General features: G+C 37.0%; 9 protein-coding genes across 9 annotated transcripts; 3 read left to right on the forward strand and 6 right to left on the reverse strand.

Annotated features, from left to right (window-relative positions):
• Window positions 1-88: 88 nt before the first annotated feature.
• On the reverse strand, window positions 89-1,799 carry BDF20DRAFT_811323 (uncharacterized protein; the record flags this gene model as incomplete). Its single annotated transcript, XM_053076678.1, has 3 exons — window positions 89-411; window positions 552-1,017; window positions 1,101-1,799. The coding sequence occupies 3 exons, from the start codon at window positions 1,797-1,799 to the stop codon at window positions 89-91; spliced, it is 1,488 nt and encodes a 495-aa protein (XP_052940688.1).
• Window positions 1,800-3,532: 1,733 nt separating this feature from the next.
• BDF20DRAFT_811657 (major facilitator superfamily domain-containing protein) lies at window positions 3,533-4,504 on the reverse strand (the record flags this gene model as incomplete). Its single annotated transcript, XM_053076709.1, has 1 exon — window positions 3,533-4,504. The coding sequence occupies one exon, from the start codon at window positions 4,502-4,504 to the stop codon at window positions 3,533-3,535; it is 972 nt and encodes a 323-aa protein (XP_052940689.1).
• Window positions 4,505-4,661: 157 nt separating this feature from the next.
• BDF20DRAFT_42916 (uncharacterized protein) lies at window positions 4,662-5,495 on the reverse strand. Its single transcript, XM_053075425.1, has one exon. It carries the CDS (start codon window positions 5,248-5,250, stop codon window positions 4,774-4,776), a length of 477 nt encoding a protein of 158 aa, XP_052940690.1. The 5' UTR covers window positions 5,251-5,495; the 3' UTR covers window positions 4,662-4,773.
• A 645-nt stretch (window positions 5,496-6,140) lies between these two features.
• Window positions 6,141-7,064, reverse strand: BDF20DRAFT_904094 (ribosomal protein L23/L15e core domain-containing protein; the record flags this gene model as incomplete). Its single annotated transcript, XM_053082983.1, has 2 exons — window positions 6,141-6,562; window positions 7,052-7,064. The coding sequence occupies 2 exons, from the start codon at window positions 7,062-7,064 to the stop codon at window positions 6,141-6,143; spliced, it is 435 nt and encodes a 144-aa protein (XP_052940691.1).
• Window positions 7,065-7,313: 249 nt separating this feature from the next.
• Window positions 7,314-8,572, forward strand: BDF20DRAFT_844632 (cwf21 domain-containing protein). The gene is made up of 5 exons (XM_053079634.1): window positions 7,314-7,373; window positions 7,485-7,674; window positions 7,752-7,838; window positions 7,917-8,379; window positions 8,450-8,572. The coding sequence occupies exons 1-4, from the start codon at window positions 7,334-7,336 to the stop codon at window positions 8,155-8,157; spliced, it is 558 nt and encodes a 185-aa protein (XP_052940692.1). The 5' UTR covers window positions 7,314-7,333; the 3' UTR covers window positions 8,158-8,379; window positions 8,450-8,572.
• A 258-nt stretch (window positions 8,573-8,830) lies between these two features.
• BDF20DRAFT_909217 (uncharacterized protein) lies at window positions 8,831-9,556 on the forward strand (the record flags this gene model as incomplete). Its single annotated transcript, XM_053083562.1, has 2 exons — window positions 8,831-9,010; window positions 9,095-9,556. The coding sequence occupies 2 exons, from the start codon at window positions 8,831-8,833 to the stop codon at window positions 9,554-9,556; spliced, it is 642 nt and encodes a 213-aa protein (XP_052940693.1).
• A 1,052-nt stretch (window positions 9,557-10,608) lies between these two features.
• BDF20DRAFT_810821 (transmembrane amino acid transporter protein-domain-containing protein) lies at window positions 10,609-12,988 on the reverse strand (the record flags this gene model as incomplete). Its single annotated transcript, XM_053076626.1, has 7 exons — window positions 10,609-11,076; window positions 11,151-11,367; window positions 11,498-11,740; window positions 11,811-12,007; window positions 12,148-12,408; window positions 12,526-12,606; window positions 12,689-12,988. 7 exons carry the CDS (start codon window positions 12,986-12,988, stop codon window positions 10,609-10,611), a joined length of 1,767 nt encoding a protein of 588 aa, XP_052940694.1.
• A 220-nt stretch (window positions 12,989-13,208) lies between these two features.
• BDF20DRAFT_844641 (uncharacterized protein) lies at window positions 13,209-14,268 on the reverse strand. The gene is made up of 6 exons (XM_053079635.1): window positions 14,190-14,268; window positions 13,993-14,086; window positions 13,890-13,919; window positions 13,719-13,819; window positions 13,572-13,647; window positions 13,209-13,487 (listed from the first exon to the last, which is right to left on the reverse strand). Exons 1-6 carry the CDS (start codon window positions 14,226-14,228, stop codon window positions 13,429-13,431), a joined length of 399 nt encoding a protein of 132 aa, XP_052940695.1. The 5' UTR covers window positions 14,229-14,268; the 3' UTR covers window positions 13,209-13,428.
• A 1,059-nt stretch (window positions 14,269-15,327) lies between these two features.
• Window positions 15,328-16,917, forward strand: BDF20DRAFT_43288 (serine/threonine-protein phosphatase PP1). Its single transcript, XM_053075436.1, has 4 exons — window positions 15,328-15,639; window positions 15,726-16,265; window positions 16,336-16,622; window positions 16,695-16,917. Exons 1-4 carry the CDS (start codon window positions 15,585-15,587, stop codon window positions 16,782-16,784), a joined length of 972 nt encoding a protein of 323 aa, XP_052940696.1. The 5' UTR covers window positions 15,328-15,584; the 3' UTR covers window positions 16,785-16,917.
• Window positions 16,918-17,482: the final 565 nt, after the last annotated feature.

Raw genomic sequence — 17,482 nt, forward strand, 5'->3', positions numbered from 1 at the left:
CAGGTCGTGGTAAGTCAAGAAATATATGTTACAGTAACAGTGTATTATAAGGGATATGATAGGATTGTTACCAAGAGTAGTCGTACGCTTAAATTTTTTTACAATAATTGATTGGAATCCATCCAGATCGAAAGTCGTCTAAACTAGTTCCATACCACCAGTCTGGATCAATATAGTCCTCGTCTTGGTTAATTCTGAGTATAGTTCCTCTTTTCACGTCCAGTTTATCTTCTTCATGTGTTTCAAAATCATATAGCACAATGCAATTGAAGTCCTTGGACCTATCTTCAAGTTGTGTATCAACGGCATTCGCATCGACAACATCAGTGGCTACGGATTGTGAGGCAGTATTTGTACGTCGATGGGTTGATGATGGCGTTGTAGAATAGCCGCTGTTGATGGGTGAAGTATCTAACGCGAGCATTTGAGCTTATTTTAGCAAACGGGAATAGTACATTTTTCAAAAAATAATTCCTTTTCAGATTTACCTTGTGAAGAGTATAGTTCAGTGGGTGTTCTTTGCCTTAATAGTAAGGAAGATGATGAGTTACTTCGAATACTGTTTGAATATCGGTTATCTCGTTGTAAAATAGCTATTTGGCTGGCTGCATTATCTACGCTCTCCAAATGACTCATGTAATCCTTAATAATAGCTTCGTAAGTTTGAGCTACTTCTAAACCAAGATTTTGCTGAACTAATTTCCTCCATTCTTTCTGCATTCGTTTATAAAATTTCATTTGGACCAAAGCCAAACTACCAGTCATGAATTCAAAATACTTGGCTGTCAAAGCGAAGAACCGGGGTAGCTCGTCTACAAGTTGCGCATTGATAGACACATAAGCATCTGCTGATTCTTGTAGCGCTTTATCTGGTACATCTCCTTTCATTTTCATGTCTCGCACGCGGTCATAATCAATCATTTTCATGGATCTTTTATGGATAACTTGAGCTGGATTTTCAAAGATCTTTAAAAACTCATCAATTCTGCTATAAATATAGCCTCGTACATCATTATCCTATATTGAGTTATAGTTAGTTTCTTTTCTGTTTTCAGTGAATAATTTTATGCAAAGCAAAGCTAATGTGAAAGGTACTCTACCAACTCGCGTGCTAGACTGGTAGATAATTGCGCTGCCATTTTACTAAATTCACTGATTCCTGTTAAACGTTTGACTCTGACACCACCCCAAGAGCCATATATGGACTCCATACTACAAGCCAACTGTTGCAAATTTTCAAACCCTATTTTCACATGACGTACCCAGCCTTGCACATCTCGCGCTAATTGACGGACCAGTTCCTGCTGTTCTTCGAATTTAACATAGAGTGTTTCAAACTTAACATCATGAGTAGGTTCTACCGCAAAACCTGTAGCTTGCTTCAACTTTTGTGCTCTTCGGCTCAATTTTTTATTGATACCGTGTACGACGCTAAGATCTGTTCTCTTTTTATCGCCTACAATTCGCTCCACAATATCCTTTCGCCGCTTTATTTCGTTGATATTGTCGGCTACTTCTTGAATCTCCTTTACCGCTGCTGTTAAATTCTCGTAATCTTGATGTGTATTAGGTGTAAGGGAATGAAGTTCTCTGAGTAAGAGGGGATATTTCAACACGCGCTGAACGGGTTTAATTAGCAGACTTCCCAGATCCCAACTCGTGGTTTTGCCTTGCATCTGCTCTTTGCAGCGGATCAAAAATTCTTGTACTTGAGGATGTTGTTCCAGTTCTTGCAGCTTTAACACTGCATCTTCTTGTCTTTTACAAAATTCACTATAAATGATATCGATACTTCGCATCTAAGAAACAATGGAGTGTAAACATTGGCGTTTGGCTCTTCCTCTTCTCCCTCTCTCTCTCACATTACACTGCAGGAAAACTTACAGTCTTTCTGAAAGAAGATCCAATTGAATCCTGCTCGCATGAATCTTCCAATAAGGTCACAAATGACGTTTCAAATTCTACCATTTCAGTTAAATTTGAGAATAAATGGCGTATATCCGACTTGGAGAAAAGACTCCCTTCCCTTTGACAAGCTCCATCATAGTAAATTGTCTTTAACAATTCCATATCTTTCTGATAAGTCTTTTCTGTGTCTAAAAGCTCTTGAACGACTTTAGATCGTTTTAACTGAGGATTTGAAATAGTTGATGAAACGGCGATAGACGATGCACCCGAAAGTTGAGGTACCAATAAATGGTTTGTGTTGGGAAAATCAAGAGATGAAGAAGACATGGGCTGTTGTTGGTTGTGGTAATCGTCTGTTGGTGTAGTAGTAACAGTATCAGTGACACTTACGCTGCTGCCATCACTATGTATGTTGTGCGGATGTGCAGTATCTGTTCGTCGTATAGAATTCTTGAGCTGTTCATGAGCATCAGGTTGATTATGCTGGTGACCAGTAAACCAATTGGATAAATGCCAACCTCTCTTGGATATTGTGGAGGCAGAGGTTTGCGACGATGTGGATGCTGTACTTAATAGACTGTCGTTACCAGTTGCTGTTCGCGACAGCATAGGTGTGGCAGTTGTGATGGAGACATTTAATGTAGATGCGGTTGTATGAGTGGCTGAGGTTGATAATGGTGTTGGTATCTTGTTATGATCAAAGAAGGAGGATGTTAACTGATCGGGATATCTATTTACTATATGTATTCTTGGTTTAACGGGTAATGCGGGTGGTCCTGTTTTGGCTGCAACGATAATTCTTTCGGATGAGTGTGTAGGTCCAGTTTTAGACGGTTTTAACGGTGTCGGTGGTCGGTAATTAGGCTATCAAGGATGATGCACTTCTCAGTATTTTACTTTGGTTTTTTGAAACTTATGCATGCTTACCTGAGGAACACTTTTAATGGGTAACGAACTTTCTTGCTGGAATCTCGCTCGTATATCTTTAAAGTTGAAAGAAGTCTGGTCTACTCCTGGATTTTCGTTTGTCTGGCTGTCTCCATGTTTATTGTTAGCACTGATGGTATTGGCCCTAATATTCGTTGGCGATGGTTTTTTAATGGATTGTCGTTTCAACGGAATGTCTTGTTTATTATTATCGAGGTGAGTAGATTCAAAGACGCGCGAAAGGTGATTTACGGTAGATGAAGTTGTACTGGCACAATCAGCATAATTAGGTTCTTCATCAGTTACCACCGAAGAGTTACGATTTATACTATGTAACTGTTGCTGCTTTGTCTGGCCCGTATGAGAGAGTCTAGGCTTACTGCTCTCCAACGTTTGCGAGAAGGCATCCGGTGGTTGAGACCGATTCATTTGACTTTTTTATCGTAAATTCTAGAGCTTCAGTACTTTTATTGACTTTGAATCTTTGATATCAAAGAGAAAAGTATATAATAAGTTGATATAAGTATGTTGAAAAAATTATAAATTAATAGTGATAGTAAAAAAGAAGTTGTGATTATGGAGGTTGGATGATTGAATGATTAAGAATTACATATGGTGGCAGTGATGCTGATGATGAGAATCAATTCAAATTCAGCTGGTTTTGATAAAAATGCAACTCCATAAAAAAACATCAGTACTACACACTGACAAAAACCTTCCCTTTGGCCATCATCATTCTTAGAGCCAGTATGAACAGCGAAGAAGCCAATGTCATTGATCCTGCAAACTGTATGGCAGCTGTCCAGCTAAAAGTATTAAACAAAAGACCAATAATAGGCGTCCCTATCAAGTTGCCTATGACAGTGGTCATGTAAGCCATACCAAGTCCTTTTTGAATATTCTCTACACCAACAATATCGGCAGTAGTAACCGGCAACAAAGAGACAAAGCCACCTGCTGTTAAGCCAAATAAAACGCAGTAGACAGCGAAGGTAGCATAGTTACTAGAAAATTGCCAGATAACCATTGTAAATAAGCCAGATAGAAAAGTAAATGCAAACATAGTATTAAATCTGCCAATCCGATCAGCGAGATAACCAAGCGAAATACGACAGATAGCATTTGCGGCCGACATGACGGAGATCATGGCTGCCCCAGTAGCTGTGTCTAGACCAATGTATTGGGCAAATTGCGGAGCCAGAAAGAAGGGTGCCACATAGCCAAAAGGTACAAAGAAACCAAAACACAACAATAAAACGAATTTACGGTTGATTAGACGTCTATCAAAGATGTGATACCATTTATCTTTACCATTAGCAGAAGAAGGAGGACGATATCTGCAGGTCGCCAAAGCGGTAGCGATACACAGTAGAGCAAAACCAAAGGAACCTTGAACACGTAAAGCATTGCGGTAGCCGATGTTTTGTATAAGATTTTGTGACATAGGTGACATGCAAACGCCCCCAATACCTGATCCGCTGACAGCAATACCTGTAGCCAAGGCTCTGCGTGAAGTAAACCATTGGGAAGGAAGAGTGACCGAAGGAGAGAAGACAAAGGCCGCTCCAAGGCCGAACAAAATACCCTGCGACAGATAGACATGCCAAAGTTGTGTAGCAAAACTGGCCAGAATCAGGCCTAGAGGAGATAATAAGGTGCCTATGGCCATTGTGCCTCGAAATCCGATTTTCTGTATAACGGGTGTGATGAACATACCCAAAGCAAGTAAAAGTGCAGAGGCAGAGGTTCCTACAAAAGCAATTCGTAACACATCCGTTTGTCCAGCATAAACTTGGTCAATATACCTAAAATTGGAATTGCAATGCAATTTGCGCTGATGTAAGTCTTTGAATAGTGTCCTTTTCGGTCCTTTTCTTTTTTAAAAATAAATCGATCATAAAGCCGAATGTTGAGGCTTGTCGAAATCACACTTTTTTTTTATACGTACAGTTTTTGATAATTTCCCCACGAAAACGTAGTTCCAAATACGAAAAAGTTGACAAGAAAACAAGATATGACAGTTAACCAACCAGGATTACGGATGCCCTCTGTAGGATAAGGCACCTGCCTAAAACTTGTTATCGCCTTTTCATCTTCTTCGTTCTCTCCCTCCATCATTGCCACTTTCTGATCTGCTAGTGTACTTTTTGCATTATTGCTTTTTTGTGTTTGATTTGATTTCATGCGTGATAAAGTCTGTGTGATCTCTTCTAACGATCCAAGAGCAGGGAATGGTGCAGACTCTAAAACAGCAGGATAGCCCTCTTGCTCTTCTCGATGATTTATATCCATGCTTTCTAAATGGTGATGATTAATCGTGCTATTCGGGGAACCTGCTATAGAATTTACAGTGTTTCTGCATTTGGTATTTTCATTAAATTTGTCTCCATCGTTTTCTGCAACATTTTCTGTCATTTTTATCCTTAAATGTTGACTTTACGCCGTTGCAGTTTCTTGAACCGGGGTGGGGAGTATCACAGATAGTGGGTTAGAAAGAGACGTTATTGATGTCTATGACTTTCAAGATGTTTCTCTTATTAATCACTCAATAGTCTCGCGTTTGAAGTAATGATTCTTTTTTTTGTTCAAAAACGAATGAAAGAAGTAGAATTGTTCATAAGGCATCAAAAATCGTTTTACATCAAGAATTCTAATGGTTACTCAAAAACTGATCTAACAAATTGTAGAGAAGTGAATGGGTAAACATATACCCCTTGATTTTTTGTTTCCCAATTTTCATAGATGGTCAAAATGTAAACTGCGTAAAATTATCAAGTTAATAACCTATGAAGACAAAAGCAGGCGATGTAACTATCATTTCTTCTCGTCAAACTGTCCCTTGATTATACAGCAATAACTCTTACGATAACTTGGTTATTTAAATCCATTTTTCTCAATTTACTCTCTAGTTCAAACAGTGCAATAAACACCTTTGGACGTAAACTCTGTTGCGTTGTAAACATACATAATAGCCAACGGAACTTTCATAGCTGTAAGACACTTTATAAAGCAGAAGAAAATCACTGATGGAGTCAGACACATTAAAGACTACAAATATCTCTCGTCGCCCATAATATAGCATTAGCATGGCGTAATCGCTCTCTCTATCTTTCGAATCCAAGACTCATTCTACAATCCGTTAATCCTTATCTATAATATACTTGTCCAAAACACAGATTTCAAAATAAAAAATGTTGAACTTCAAATTATATTTTAAAAAAGGTCTGCATATGAACTAATTTGACGTTATAACATCCATATCAACAGTAAAATAGTTCGCTCCTTTTCTCCAGTTATGAATAAGATTAGATGAAACCAATCTTGTTAGCAACGTCGAGAGCATCAACATCGGCAGTCAAACGAACGAAAGCCTTCTTGTAACCATCAGGTCTGATCAAAGTGTTGATCTTGGCAGCTTCAACATCATAGAGACGCTTAACAGCATCCTTGATTTGGTTCTTGTTAGCCTTAACATCAACAATGAAAGTCAAGGTGTTGTGTTCTTCAATCTTCTTCATGGCAGTTTCGGTGTTGAGGGGTTGACGAATAACACGATATTGATCCATACGAGGAGCATGGTTGATAGACTTGCGAGCATACTTGGGAGCACGGTTCAACTTCAAAGTCTTGGGGATGTGGAAGTGAGTGGAAGTACGGACTTTACGGACAGCCTTGCCGTGAACACCCTTAAGGGCAGCCTTCTTGGCAGCTTGAGCCTTGGTAGTAGCTAATAATGATTTTTAAAAAAATAACAAATGAGCTCAACTAAGATCTGAAGCATCAGATTAACGAGAGCAGGATATGAAAATACACTGAAGAGAAGAGATAGATCTATGAGTTTGTCAGGATTTTTTTTTTTTTTTACGGCAGGAATGGTGAGCAGCATTTTGCCAAACAATCGTTAACGTCAAGTACTTTTCAAATTACAAGACTGCATATATTGAATGGTGGCTGAAGTATATAAACTAAGTATATATTATGTTTTACAATACTGTAAAGTTGTATATTGATAGTGACATGCGTAAATGTTGCTTAATAAGTCTTATACTGCAAATGATGTTGTGGGGGGAAATTCAAGAAGCTGCTTAAGTTTTCTATTCCAAAACTAAGAATGAATCTATCCATCCATCCATCTGTCTATTGATCTATCTCTTCCATAATATCTGTGTATATTCATGCCTTTATCTATAGTCTCTCTTGTTGAATTTGTTTTTACCTTGAGGGGCCATTTGGATTGATCTACCAATGAGTCTTTAAAGAGGAGGATCGGTTGATATCTGCATTTACAATTCACTTTTCTTAATGCTCGCCATTTCCGTTTGTTTGGTTGTGGTTCTCACCCCACCCGTCAAGCAAATTTCCAATTCATTGATTATGTAATCAAGTCCTAGTGCGGCTCGAAATGTTGAGCTCCAAAAAAGGACCAGAGTCAAATAAGTGATTGCAGAATTGCTATTCTGCTTTTTATTTTCTTATTTTCCAAAAAAAAACCAACAAAATGTATAACGGTATTGGATTAACTACTCCTCGAGGATCTGGTAACATTACTTCTTAATTTCAGAATAGCGTCATTACATACATTGTTTTTTTTTCGATTTTTCTTTGTACTAATCTATTTTCGTTTCTGATCTCCTGTTTTAATCGGATAGGCACAAACGGTTATGTTGTTCGAAACCTGTCGTTTGTTAAACCACCACCTACCGATCGCAATAAAAAGTTTGAAGATTTTTCAGATACACCTAAACAGAGGAAAGCAAATGAAGCTATTCTAGAACATGATCGCAAACGTAAAATTGAAGTGAAATGTATGGAATATCGAGTTCAGTTAGAAGATGAAGAGTGAGTATTAATTGCAGACAATTCTAAAATATAATGATTCGTTCCAACAATTGTTTATTAATGCAATTGTAATGTAGGCTTGAAGAAGATATTATTGAAGAAAAAGTACAAGAATTTAGAGAAAAGTTATTAAAAGAAAAAGTGGCAGAAACTGATGCTAAAGAGTAAGTCTCATTCGGCTGTGTTTTTACGAATTACGTACTGGGATTGCCGGTTCTCACTTAGTTCTGGTTGCGCTATAGTCTAAAAGAACATGATACCCATCAAATTGCAGCAGCCAAAGAAAAAGCCAATGAAAAGATGAAGCGAGCACTAAGGATTGATAAAGGTTATGTTGAAGGAGCGGCATTTGATCAGGAGCTTCAGGAGAAGTTACGGGAAGAGAGACGAGCGAAAAAGGCCCGATTAGCAGAAAGTAACAACAGTAAAAGAAGGAGAAGTACCAGTAGCGATAGCAACGAAAAACGAAGACGCAGAGATTAACGATATCAAAATACAACCATGATAAATAGTAGTTTTCAATATAATACAGCAGAGTACATTGTCATATTTTGTACGATTTGAAGCCTTGACTTTAATTAAATTGAAGTTAGTGGCTTTAGTGAATTGTAAAACATAATATCTTATACGTTTTTGACAATGAATAGAGCCTATGGTGATATTGTTGATGCCTTCACTCACGTTCATTGAGAGTGGAAATAAGAGACCTTTAATTGTTGAAAAATACATTATATGATACGGCATAAAAAAATCATATTTAGTTAACTTCAAAATTACTCTCTTTCAATGTCAATTTGATCAGTAACTGCTTGTAATATTGATGTTATATCTGCTGCTCTTACGTATATAATGAGCAATCTTAAAACAAAGGCATGCGTTCGTTTTTTCAATTCTGCTCAGAAAGACTCAAAGGAACAGTTTATCCAGCAAGAGGCGATTTGGAAAGGCGGAAGAATAAAACAGCCAAAGTAGCAGTCACCGTTTCCAACAAAAACCCAAAGAAGGATGCATTTTCTAGATGGGTAGTCATTTAATCTTTGTTCTTTTGGGAATTTTAAAGTTCGTTCTTTTCCAGTACCTTTGGTTCAATATATCTACATCATTCGTATCTTGCATACATTTTTATCTCAGCTAAACTCTTTCAAACGATAATTAAATGAGATTGTCTTCATTAGGGGAAGAGCTTGATGCTATTACTCATGAATTCGATTACGGTATTGTTCCAGGCTCAGCTACTGTTTTTGTGAAGGACGAAGCAAACGGAATAGGTCGATTAGATTTAACTCTTTTGGAAGGCGTTATGATTGTGTTAGAAGTTACTGATCAGGGCTATAAGGTAAAGGCGAATAGTATATGATCGAATTGGCAAAAAGGCAAAGGTTTAAGGTTACTAATACATATGATCTGGATCCCCTTCTAGGTTACTTCTTGTTCGCCCTTATGCAACATGGATCCGGCACTATCTACTGCTCAACTAGTGCAAGCGCACTTAGAGACGCCTTTTGAGAGCATGGAGAACTTACTTATGACAATATCGCCGATGTTTAGAGACCGTTTCCAACAAGAATTATATAATAAGCTTCAAAGTGTCCAACAGCATCAACAACAACAACAACAACAGCAGCAGCAACCGCCTTCGCAAATGTTAAGCAATAATGATAACCCGACCCATTTAGATCTTTTCTCTCAACCACCATCCTCCAATTCAGAACAAAACTCATTATTCCCAACCTCAGGCCCTTCATTATTTAACACAACCACTACCATAACCAATTCTCCCTTTACATCCCCATCTACAGATTCAAATATGAATAGTATATCCTCCCAGATTGATATCGACACACTTCTACAAAACATAAGTCCAGACAAAAATAATCCATAAACTAGAAGAGCACGCCAGATGCTGCCTCACTCACTCTATGTAACTTTACACTCTATTTCAAACGCTAATAAATCGAAGAAAGAAGGAATGATTATCAGTCTGAATCAATCAGAAAATTGCTACAAGGAGTTGTCGAATGAAATTCCTGCAAATCCGTTAGTCAATTAGGTGGACTTTATTTCAAAGTGCCAATTACTTTGATAATTACTTACTGAATGAGTTGCTCAATTTCCACAATGGTGCAACTGACTGAGACATAAGAGCATACAATTGAAGTGATTGTATGATGTGTTGACTTTGTTTCTTAAAGCGAAAGCAAGCACAAATTTCAATTCTAAAGCCATCGACATTGATAACATTTACTGAATTTAAAACTGATATAAAGGGACACGGGGAACGTTATGTGACCGACTTTGAGGAGGGAAGAAGAAGACAGGTGAGTAATGAAGCAAGCTGTTTGAAGATAAACTTTACACTAGCTCGTTTAATTGGTTGGCCCAATATTTTGATGCTGATGAACAATACTGTCTAGGTGCAATGGCTTTATAGGAGTCGTTTTTTGACAATAGTTTCATCATAGTAGCTCTCATACAAATACTAAGTTCAGTCATACTAATTGCTTATACAAATGCAATAACGTGTAATAATATGATACCCTGCAAACTATAAATCTTTATTTTTTCTTATATTCATAGGATAGTCTTTCTGCATAATATATCTGTTACTTTTCCGGTTGATGCTATTTGAAGGTTCGGAATTTGTTCTCGTTTTCCTATCGTTTACATCCTCATAAACAAGGCTCTTTGCTATTTCATGACCATCTTATCTCTCGATGTCGTTTTCAATAACCACGTTTAATAAATTTACGTTCAACGATTTGGGCTGCTTAATCGTCTACATCCATTGACTGCATTGTTTTACTATTAAATGATGACTACCATGACTCTTCTATTTTGAACCTGATATTACATAAATCGTATCATCTTATTTGTCTATAGCTCACTCTCTTTATTTTATTTTAAGTTGTATGTTGAAATCTGGATGAATAGCCATTATATAAAGCTCCTAACTGTACCTATGGTTGCCATACAAGCTGCCACACCCAGTAAACTATAATTCAGCATTTTTTGGAAAGAAGATAGAGAGCTTCTAAATAATTTCAAATAACAGCAAATAGGGAAAATGCCAGAGATCAAGAAAGAAAAGAGCGCGCCTAATAAAGACATGACTTGGTCGAAATTAGGCAACATACCAGCCAAAAGGACGATCATAGCTGAAGTTAACGAAACACCTATCGTCTTGACTAAAGGTATTCTCCAGCTTGATTCATGGAACCAACCCTCTAATTTGGACTGAGCAGTATTACCGTTATTCGTGCCGAACAATCCAATTTGCCAACTAAGTATGACAGGGTTCAGAGTAAGACCGTATTTTGCAATGGGGTTCAAAGCAATAAGCCAAACGGCAAGTCTGTTCAGAGTTTGATTATAGCCTGGTAAGGATACGATATTTTGGGTAATCTACGTCAAATAAGAGGGATTGCTTAGTACTTATTTTAGAGAAATCAATTTCAAGCGTTCTTTTTCTATTCTACCTCTTGCATAGTTTCGGAACCAAACATGGCATAACCTGCTGCTGCTACGGCCATATAAATAATAGCAGTGGCGACGTAAGTATAGTTGACCATCTTCTTATATTTTCGAGGTTCTGCCATATCGCGGTAAATGGTAGGAAAGACAGCATGTCCTGCAAAGCCCGCCATAATCAGACCAAAGCTCATTGGTACTGTCATCCAATCCTCGGGGAATAAGCTAGTGGCACCCTAACAACCATATTTCAATCAAAATGGTCGTGTGAAAAAGTTCATGTTAGAATTACTATAAACAGAATGCTTGTGCACCGAAAAAAAAAAAAAAAAAAAAAAAAAGCAACGCACAACACCGTACCTCGGCCAATTCATGTAAGCTTCCTGGAGCATGTGGTTTGGAGAACCCATCATACAATATCACCACTAATAAACTGAGAGCACTTAAGATGCCCAACAAACTAGTAAAGGATAAATGGCGCACAGGGATGAATAAAGTAGGTGTCAAGATGATGTAGGAAATGACACGGTTAAGAAAAGGATTGTGGCCCGGGAATAAGCTGTCAATACCGTCACTTAAAAGAACGACTAGCGCGACGCTGCGAAATAAAAAAGAGTTCTATTGGTATGCATGTAACATAGTATACTATTGGTGTATAATTTGCTTACCTGGCTGTAGTTAATTCTGTTAAGAACAGTATTGATATGAAGATTCTACCTTTAACACCAAACGCACTGGCGCCCATGTCTCCATAAGTTCTTGAATTGGGATCCAAATCAAGACATTTTGCCAATAACTTTGCTGTGTAATTTGTGAGACCAAAACAGAAAGCAAAAATCAAAAAACCAATAAGCCAACCGGCACACTATTGTATAAAGCGAGAAATGAGGAATATAAGCTTATTTTTTCTTGTAGTACTCATACAAGGTATTCGTATTGTGTATATAGTTTGCTTAACTTTAAAAAATACACATACATTTATAAAATGACGAATGAAAACTTTACCTTGAAACCAAGCGGCAATGCTAATACACCAACACCGACCAGAATATTGATGGAGTTGAATATACTCTGAATGAAGGAGGATTTTTGAACAGAGCCATGAAAATGATGATCTTGTTGACTTGTACCAGCTATATAGCTATCAGCAATGGTATAGACGCTGGTATTTGTGTTCACTTTATGTAGGGATGCAGTGGTAGGGAATAGTAAGGGCGTCCTCTCATCATGAAGTGTTCCTTCAGAATTTCTTCTACTGTGGATGCTCTTGTCACAAGGTTGCTGTTGTTGCCTAATGTAACATACATATCATAAACCATATGGAAATCAAGCTTTAAGGTTAGAGATATCGTATCACCCTACAGATGGGAATCAAAGTAGCACAAGAGTGGATGTTGGTAGACTGTACCTGATACTACTGGTATAATTTTTAGTATAAGATAAGCTATTTTCTTCTTCGTCCAGCTATATGAATATCAAATGAAATGATATGTCAGATATAATTATTTTATTTTGAGGGAGCCATTCTAGGAATTTGGTTGTTTACCAATGCAGTATGATGAAAATTATCTGATGCATTCGAACTGACTACTACATTTTCAGCCATATGCATCATAGACGTTCTAGAATAAGATCCAACAAAGGTCTCAATTTTGTTTTTAAAAGATGAGGCAAGGATTGGCTCTTCATCGTTATAGTTGTAACCGTGGTAGTCTTGACAATCTTCTGCTGCTGCTACTAAAGAACCTCGCCGAGAAGGATGAAGATTGGGTATATTATGTACATTATCATTACAGTTGTTTGTTGTATCATCAAAGTAATGATGCTCCTCTTTATAAGATGACATGCTTATAGTATTAGTAATAGTAAGTAAAGTTCTTGAGGCGTAGAAGTAAGAACAAGTATAAAGCAGAAGGTGAGTAAAGAGGGGAAAGGAGAAAGAGAAAAGGTTATCTTTTTTTTTCCAGGAGCTTAGGACTGATATATATAGCTTTTCTTATTCTTTTGCGTCCAAAGATCAAGCGAGAATTACTTTATTTATAAAAATGTAGGAAATAATCAAGATCTTTTTTTTTTTTTTTTTTTTAATTTTGTCGGCCCCTGATTTGGTCGGTGATCACAGTTTTCTCAACTGAAAATTTTCTTCTCTTTTTATCAACTGCATTACATAATATAGGTTTTTTTTTGTTGCTTTTGAAGAAAGGTAGGCATGGAGTGATATGCTTGCACTAATACTGGTATATTCCTTTCTTTTTCTTCTTTCAAATTTGTCCTCTTGGTGCTTGTTTATATGACTTCATCTGTAATTGTTCGAAGCGACTGATTTATTCGTTCTTTAACTGATTCTATTGTATACAAAATTCATTGGTTTACAACTTCCCGTCTTTTAAATACACAAATAAAAAGACAAGGTGACACTGCTACTTTACCCATTTCTTTTACCGCGGCTTCATATTCATCATTCGCTGCCCTGTTCTCCTCTTCAAGCTTTTTCAATATGTCAATCTAATCCATATAACAAAAGATGGTGAGTGTTTAATCTTCTATTTCGTTGACAAAACACTGTTGCTGCTCACCTGCTCCTCTTCTGTTTGATGGATACCCGGTAGGACTTCAATCAATTGGTCTATTTCTTTGGCTTTCTTTACCAAGTCTGAAACCAATTCACGCATATTGTCTATATCATGTGGGAAGTTAGCTTTTAATATGAACGTTTAATTACTATTTCGTCCTATATTAATCCTAACTTTGAAATACTTGCGGATCATCTGCTTGTACTAAGTTCAGATAAATAGAGCTATATTAGTAGTCAAAAAGAAGAAGCACGGTGCAATATGTTCCAGTATTTACTTTTCGGTTGTGAAACTGGTATATCTTTGTTTAACTCGACCATGCTGGACTTTTCGTGCACGTAATATATACTATTGGTAAACATTCTCGCCATCTACCAAATGCGTTTGTCAAAGAAAAGTATGTATTAGACGCTGTTAAATCAACAATAGCCTAAGCATTCAAGATGTTGCTGTTCTCAGGGTGGTATCTATTACAGAGTCAATAGCATCTTGCAATTGCGTTAATCGATCCATCTTATGCAGGACTTCAATGTTGCGAAGAAGCGAAGAAAGAGGTAAAGTGTTGTAGGCGTAATACTGCCAATCACAAGAGAGCTGGCTGAGAAGGAAAATGCCTGCTGTTTTATTGGCAGACTCGAATGGAAGGAACCTCCTATTGTCCAGGTTGCTTTATTTTTTTTGCCCTTGAATAAAACCTTCTACAGGTTGTTAGAATAAAGCATGAAAGCAACGATATTTAGTCATTCATATTGACGATGCCCACATATGAACATTGTTTACATTTAAAAAACCTTTGTATGATGAGCATTGTTTTTTATGGTGAGTGCTTTTTATTATCAAATTTCAAGTAACTCACCAAAAAAAAAGCAAGCAAAAAATAAAAAAGTGTTTGTGACGAGAATCCTGAGTGATTTTTTTTGGTTTTTTTTTTTTTTTTTTCTATTCCCTTTTGATTCTTTCATATCAACTCTCTTTTTTATCATAAAGAAACCCTCACCACTTTAGCTTTTCCTTATTGCACAGTTTGCTTTTCTCTTTCTTCTTTCTTCTTTTTTCCAAAACCATTTTGTCTTTCTCGCTCACTAACAAAGAGGACGAAAGATATTTATTTCAACCCGAAAACTAACGAGATTTAACTCAATTGTAAGTTTCCACATTAACAAAATAATAACTGTGCCTGTTGCATGTATGTATTTTTTTGGAAATGCGCTCCTGTCACTTTGACTCTCACTTGCGACTTGTTCAACGACTATCAAACAACGCACTGCAAATAATCTGAGCATTGATAACTCATCTCCAAGAACTGAGAAAGCGAAGGGGGAAAAAAAAAATTGATGATGTAAAAAAAGCCAAGATGGCTAGAAGTTGGTTTTCTATTTCGCCATTGGTCTTTTTGGAACGAACTTTTGCGCGCTATAGTAACAAAGGCAACAACAACAAAATGTACTTGTTAGCACAGATAGCAACTGTTATCTTTGGATATGTTCATACCATGACGTCTCATCATACTATAGAAAAAAGGCGAGTTACGCTTCGATTTTCCAGAAACGAATTTGTACTCTGATGTCAGCCTCTACAATAAATTATCAGATTTGAAAAGAAGGAGTATGGACGCGCTTTATATCAAAGATACTGTCAAGCAACGTGCAACAGATGAAAATTAATCGAAAATAGAGGTGTACCAAGCAGTGAAACAGGGGCGCGGAGCATACATTCTTAAGGAAACATACATACATGCATACAGACAACTACTCGCTGCGCATTTACACTTGCATTTTATGGTTCTTTTATAAAGAAGCTGAATTAAAGACAACGAATAATGAACTCATTTGACGATTGTTTCTATCTTACTCTTTCTCCGATAGTACCATGTCTGAATTTGCTGATGTTAATGTGGACTCTATTATTGAAAGATTATTAGAAGGTAAGAATAGTTTATTCTTGTCAAGAGGGCTCAACGAGTGTCTATCTAATCAAAGTGCCCTTCTTTTCCGATTGATAAACACCTAGTCAGAGGGAATCGACCTGGCAAACAAGTTCAATTACACGAAAATGAAATCAGATATCTCTGTATAACAGCCCGTGATATCTTTATGAGTCAACCCATTTTATTAGACTTGGAAGCTCCTATCAAGATCTGTGGCGATATCCATGGTCAATACTATGATCTTTTGCGACTGTTCGAATATGGTGGCTTCCCCCCAGAATCCAATTATCTTTTCATGGGTGATTATGTTGATCGAGGCAAACAATCGTTAGAGACAATTTGCTTATTGTTGGCATACAAAATCAAATATCCTGAAAACTTCTTTATCTTGCGTGGTAATCATGAATGTGCCAGTATCAATCGTATTTATGGTTTCTATGATGAATGCAAACGAAGATATAACATTAAATTATGGAAGACATTCACAGATTGCTTCAACTGCTTACCAATTGCTGCTTTGGTGGATGAAAAGATATTTTGTATGCATGGTGGTCTATCTCCTGACCTTCAAAGCTTTGAACAAATCCGTAGAGTGATGAGACCGACTGATGTACCCGATACAGGTTAGTAGTGCTTGCTAGAGGGAAGGGTTATATCATTTTACTCAAACATGGATACTCTTTTATGATATAGGTCTCTTGTGTGATCTTTTATGGGCAGATCCCGACAAAGATATTCAAGGATGGAGTGAGAACGATCGTGGTGTTTCTTTCACATTTGGGCCTGATATTGTATCTAAATTCTTACAGAAGCACGATATTGATCTTATTTGCCGAGCACATCAAGTGGTAGAAGATGGTTACGAATTCTTCTCAAAACGTCAATTAGTCACTATCTTTTCTGCACCGAATTATTGTGGTGAATTTGATAACGCGGGAGCAATGATGAGTGTCGACGAGTCATTGATGTGTTCATTCCAGGTAACTCGAGTAACTTGATTTTTATAAAAAGTAGTATAGCAGCTTGTTCTAATGTCGAACTCGATGGATTAGATCCTTAAACCTGCGGAAAAGAGAGCCAAATATGCTGGTTATGGTGGGAATAAGAATGGACAGAAAGGAAAGAAGAAGAATAATGCATAAATATGAACGAAGCAATCCTTAATAATAAAAAAAAAAAAAAAAAAAGAAAAAACTCCATATGAATATTGCAACCTCATGTTTTTCTTTTACATCAACTGGGTGCGCACATGCAATTCTTATGTACACAAGGGCTATAAATACATGCAAATACACGCAAATAGGCAACGCAGGCACACATCCAAGGACTCGCATATTAAGACACTGAATATATCTCCTTTGTTCTCTTTTTCTATTCTCATTTTCTGAAAATAACTTTTCTATTATATCATATAAATATTAGTAAACATATTACAGCTACAGTAATTTTCCAAATGAACTTTTTGATAACTGACAGTTGAAAGCTTGTATTTTTCTCTCTAAAACCTACCTCTAATTGACGAGCAGGAAATTGTTCCAAAGAAGTGGAAATGAAGTTAGAATTTGATCGAGAAATTGTCAGATCACCGTTGTTGGTTGCAAATAATCCTCTTATAAAGCAAAGACTTTATTGATAATGTGGATAACAATAATAGTGCGTTGTAAGCAGGCAATTGATATTGTTATTCAGGGAGAACAATCTCAACGCGTCATTTTAGGACGTGCCGTCATAAGTCAGAAACGCCTCACTTCAACTGTTACTGCGTTACTACTGTCGATAGAATCATTTATGCATAGTCAACAGGCAAACATGGTTTATAGTTAAGGTTTTCGAATTTCTT

Source organism: Mycotypha africana, assembly GCF_025528875.1.
Source record: "Mycotypha africana strain NRRL 2978 chromosome Unknown BDF20scaffold_1, whole genome shotgun sequence".
NCBI classification, from domain to species: Eukaryota; Fungi; Mucoromycota; class Mucoromycetes; order Mucorales; family Mycotyphaceae; genus Mycotypha; species Mycotypha africana.

Coding starts and splice junctions, on each gene's coding strand:
- BDF20DRAFT_844632 (XM_053079634.1), top strand. CDS start 7,334: ATGTATAACGGTATTGGATTAACTACTCCTCGAGGATCTG. Junction 7,675..7,751: donor GTTCAGTTAGAAGATGAAGA/GTGAGTATTAAT, acceptor ATTGTAATGTAG/GCTTGAAGAAGATATTATTG. Junction 7,839..7,916: donor GCAGAAACTGATGCTAAAGA/GTAAGTCTCATT, acceptor GTTGCGCTATAG/TCTAAAAGAACATGATACCC.
- BDF20DRAFT_43288 (XM_053075436.1), top strand. CDS start 15,585: ATGTCTGAATTTGCTGATGTTAATGTGGACTCTATTATTGAAAGATTA. Junction 16,266..16,335: donor GACTGATGTACCCGATACAG/GTTAGTAGTGCT, acceptor TTTATGATATAG/GTCTCTTGTGTGATCTTTTA. Junction 16,623..16,694: donor CATTGATGTGTTCATTCCAG/GTAACTCGAGTA, acceptor TCGATGGATTAG/ATCCTTAAACCTGCGGAAAA.
- BDF20DRAFT_42916 (XM_053075425.1), bottom strand. CDS start 5,250: ATGACAGAAAATGTTGCAGAAAACGATGGAGACAAATTTAATGAAAAT.
- BDF20DRAFT_844641 (XM_053079635.1), bottom strand. CDS start 14,228: ATGGATCGATTAACGCAATTGCAAGATGCTATTGACTCT. Junction 13,920..13,992: donor ACCAGTTTCACAACCGAAAA/GTAAATACTGGA, acceptor ATCTGAACTTAG/TACAAGCAGATGATCCGCAA. Junction 13,820..13,889: donor TGATCCGCAAGTATTTCAAA/GTTAGGATTAAT, acceptor CACATGATATAG/ACAATATGCGTGAATTGGTT.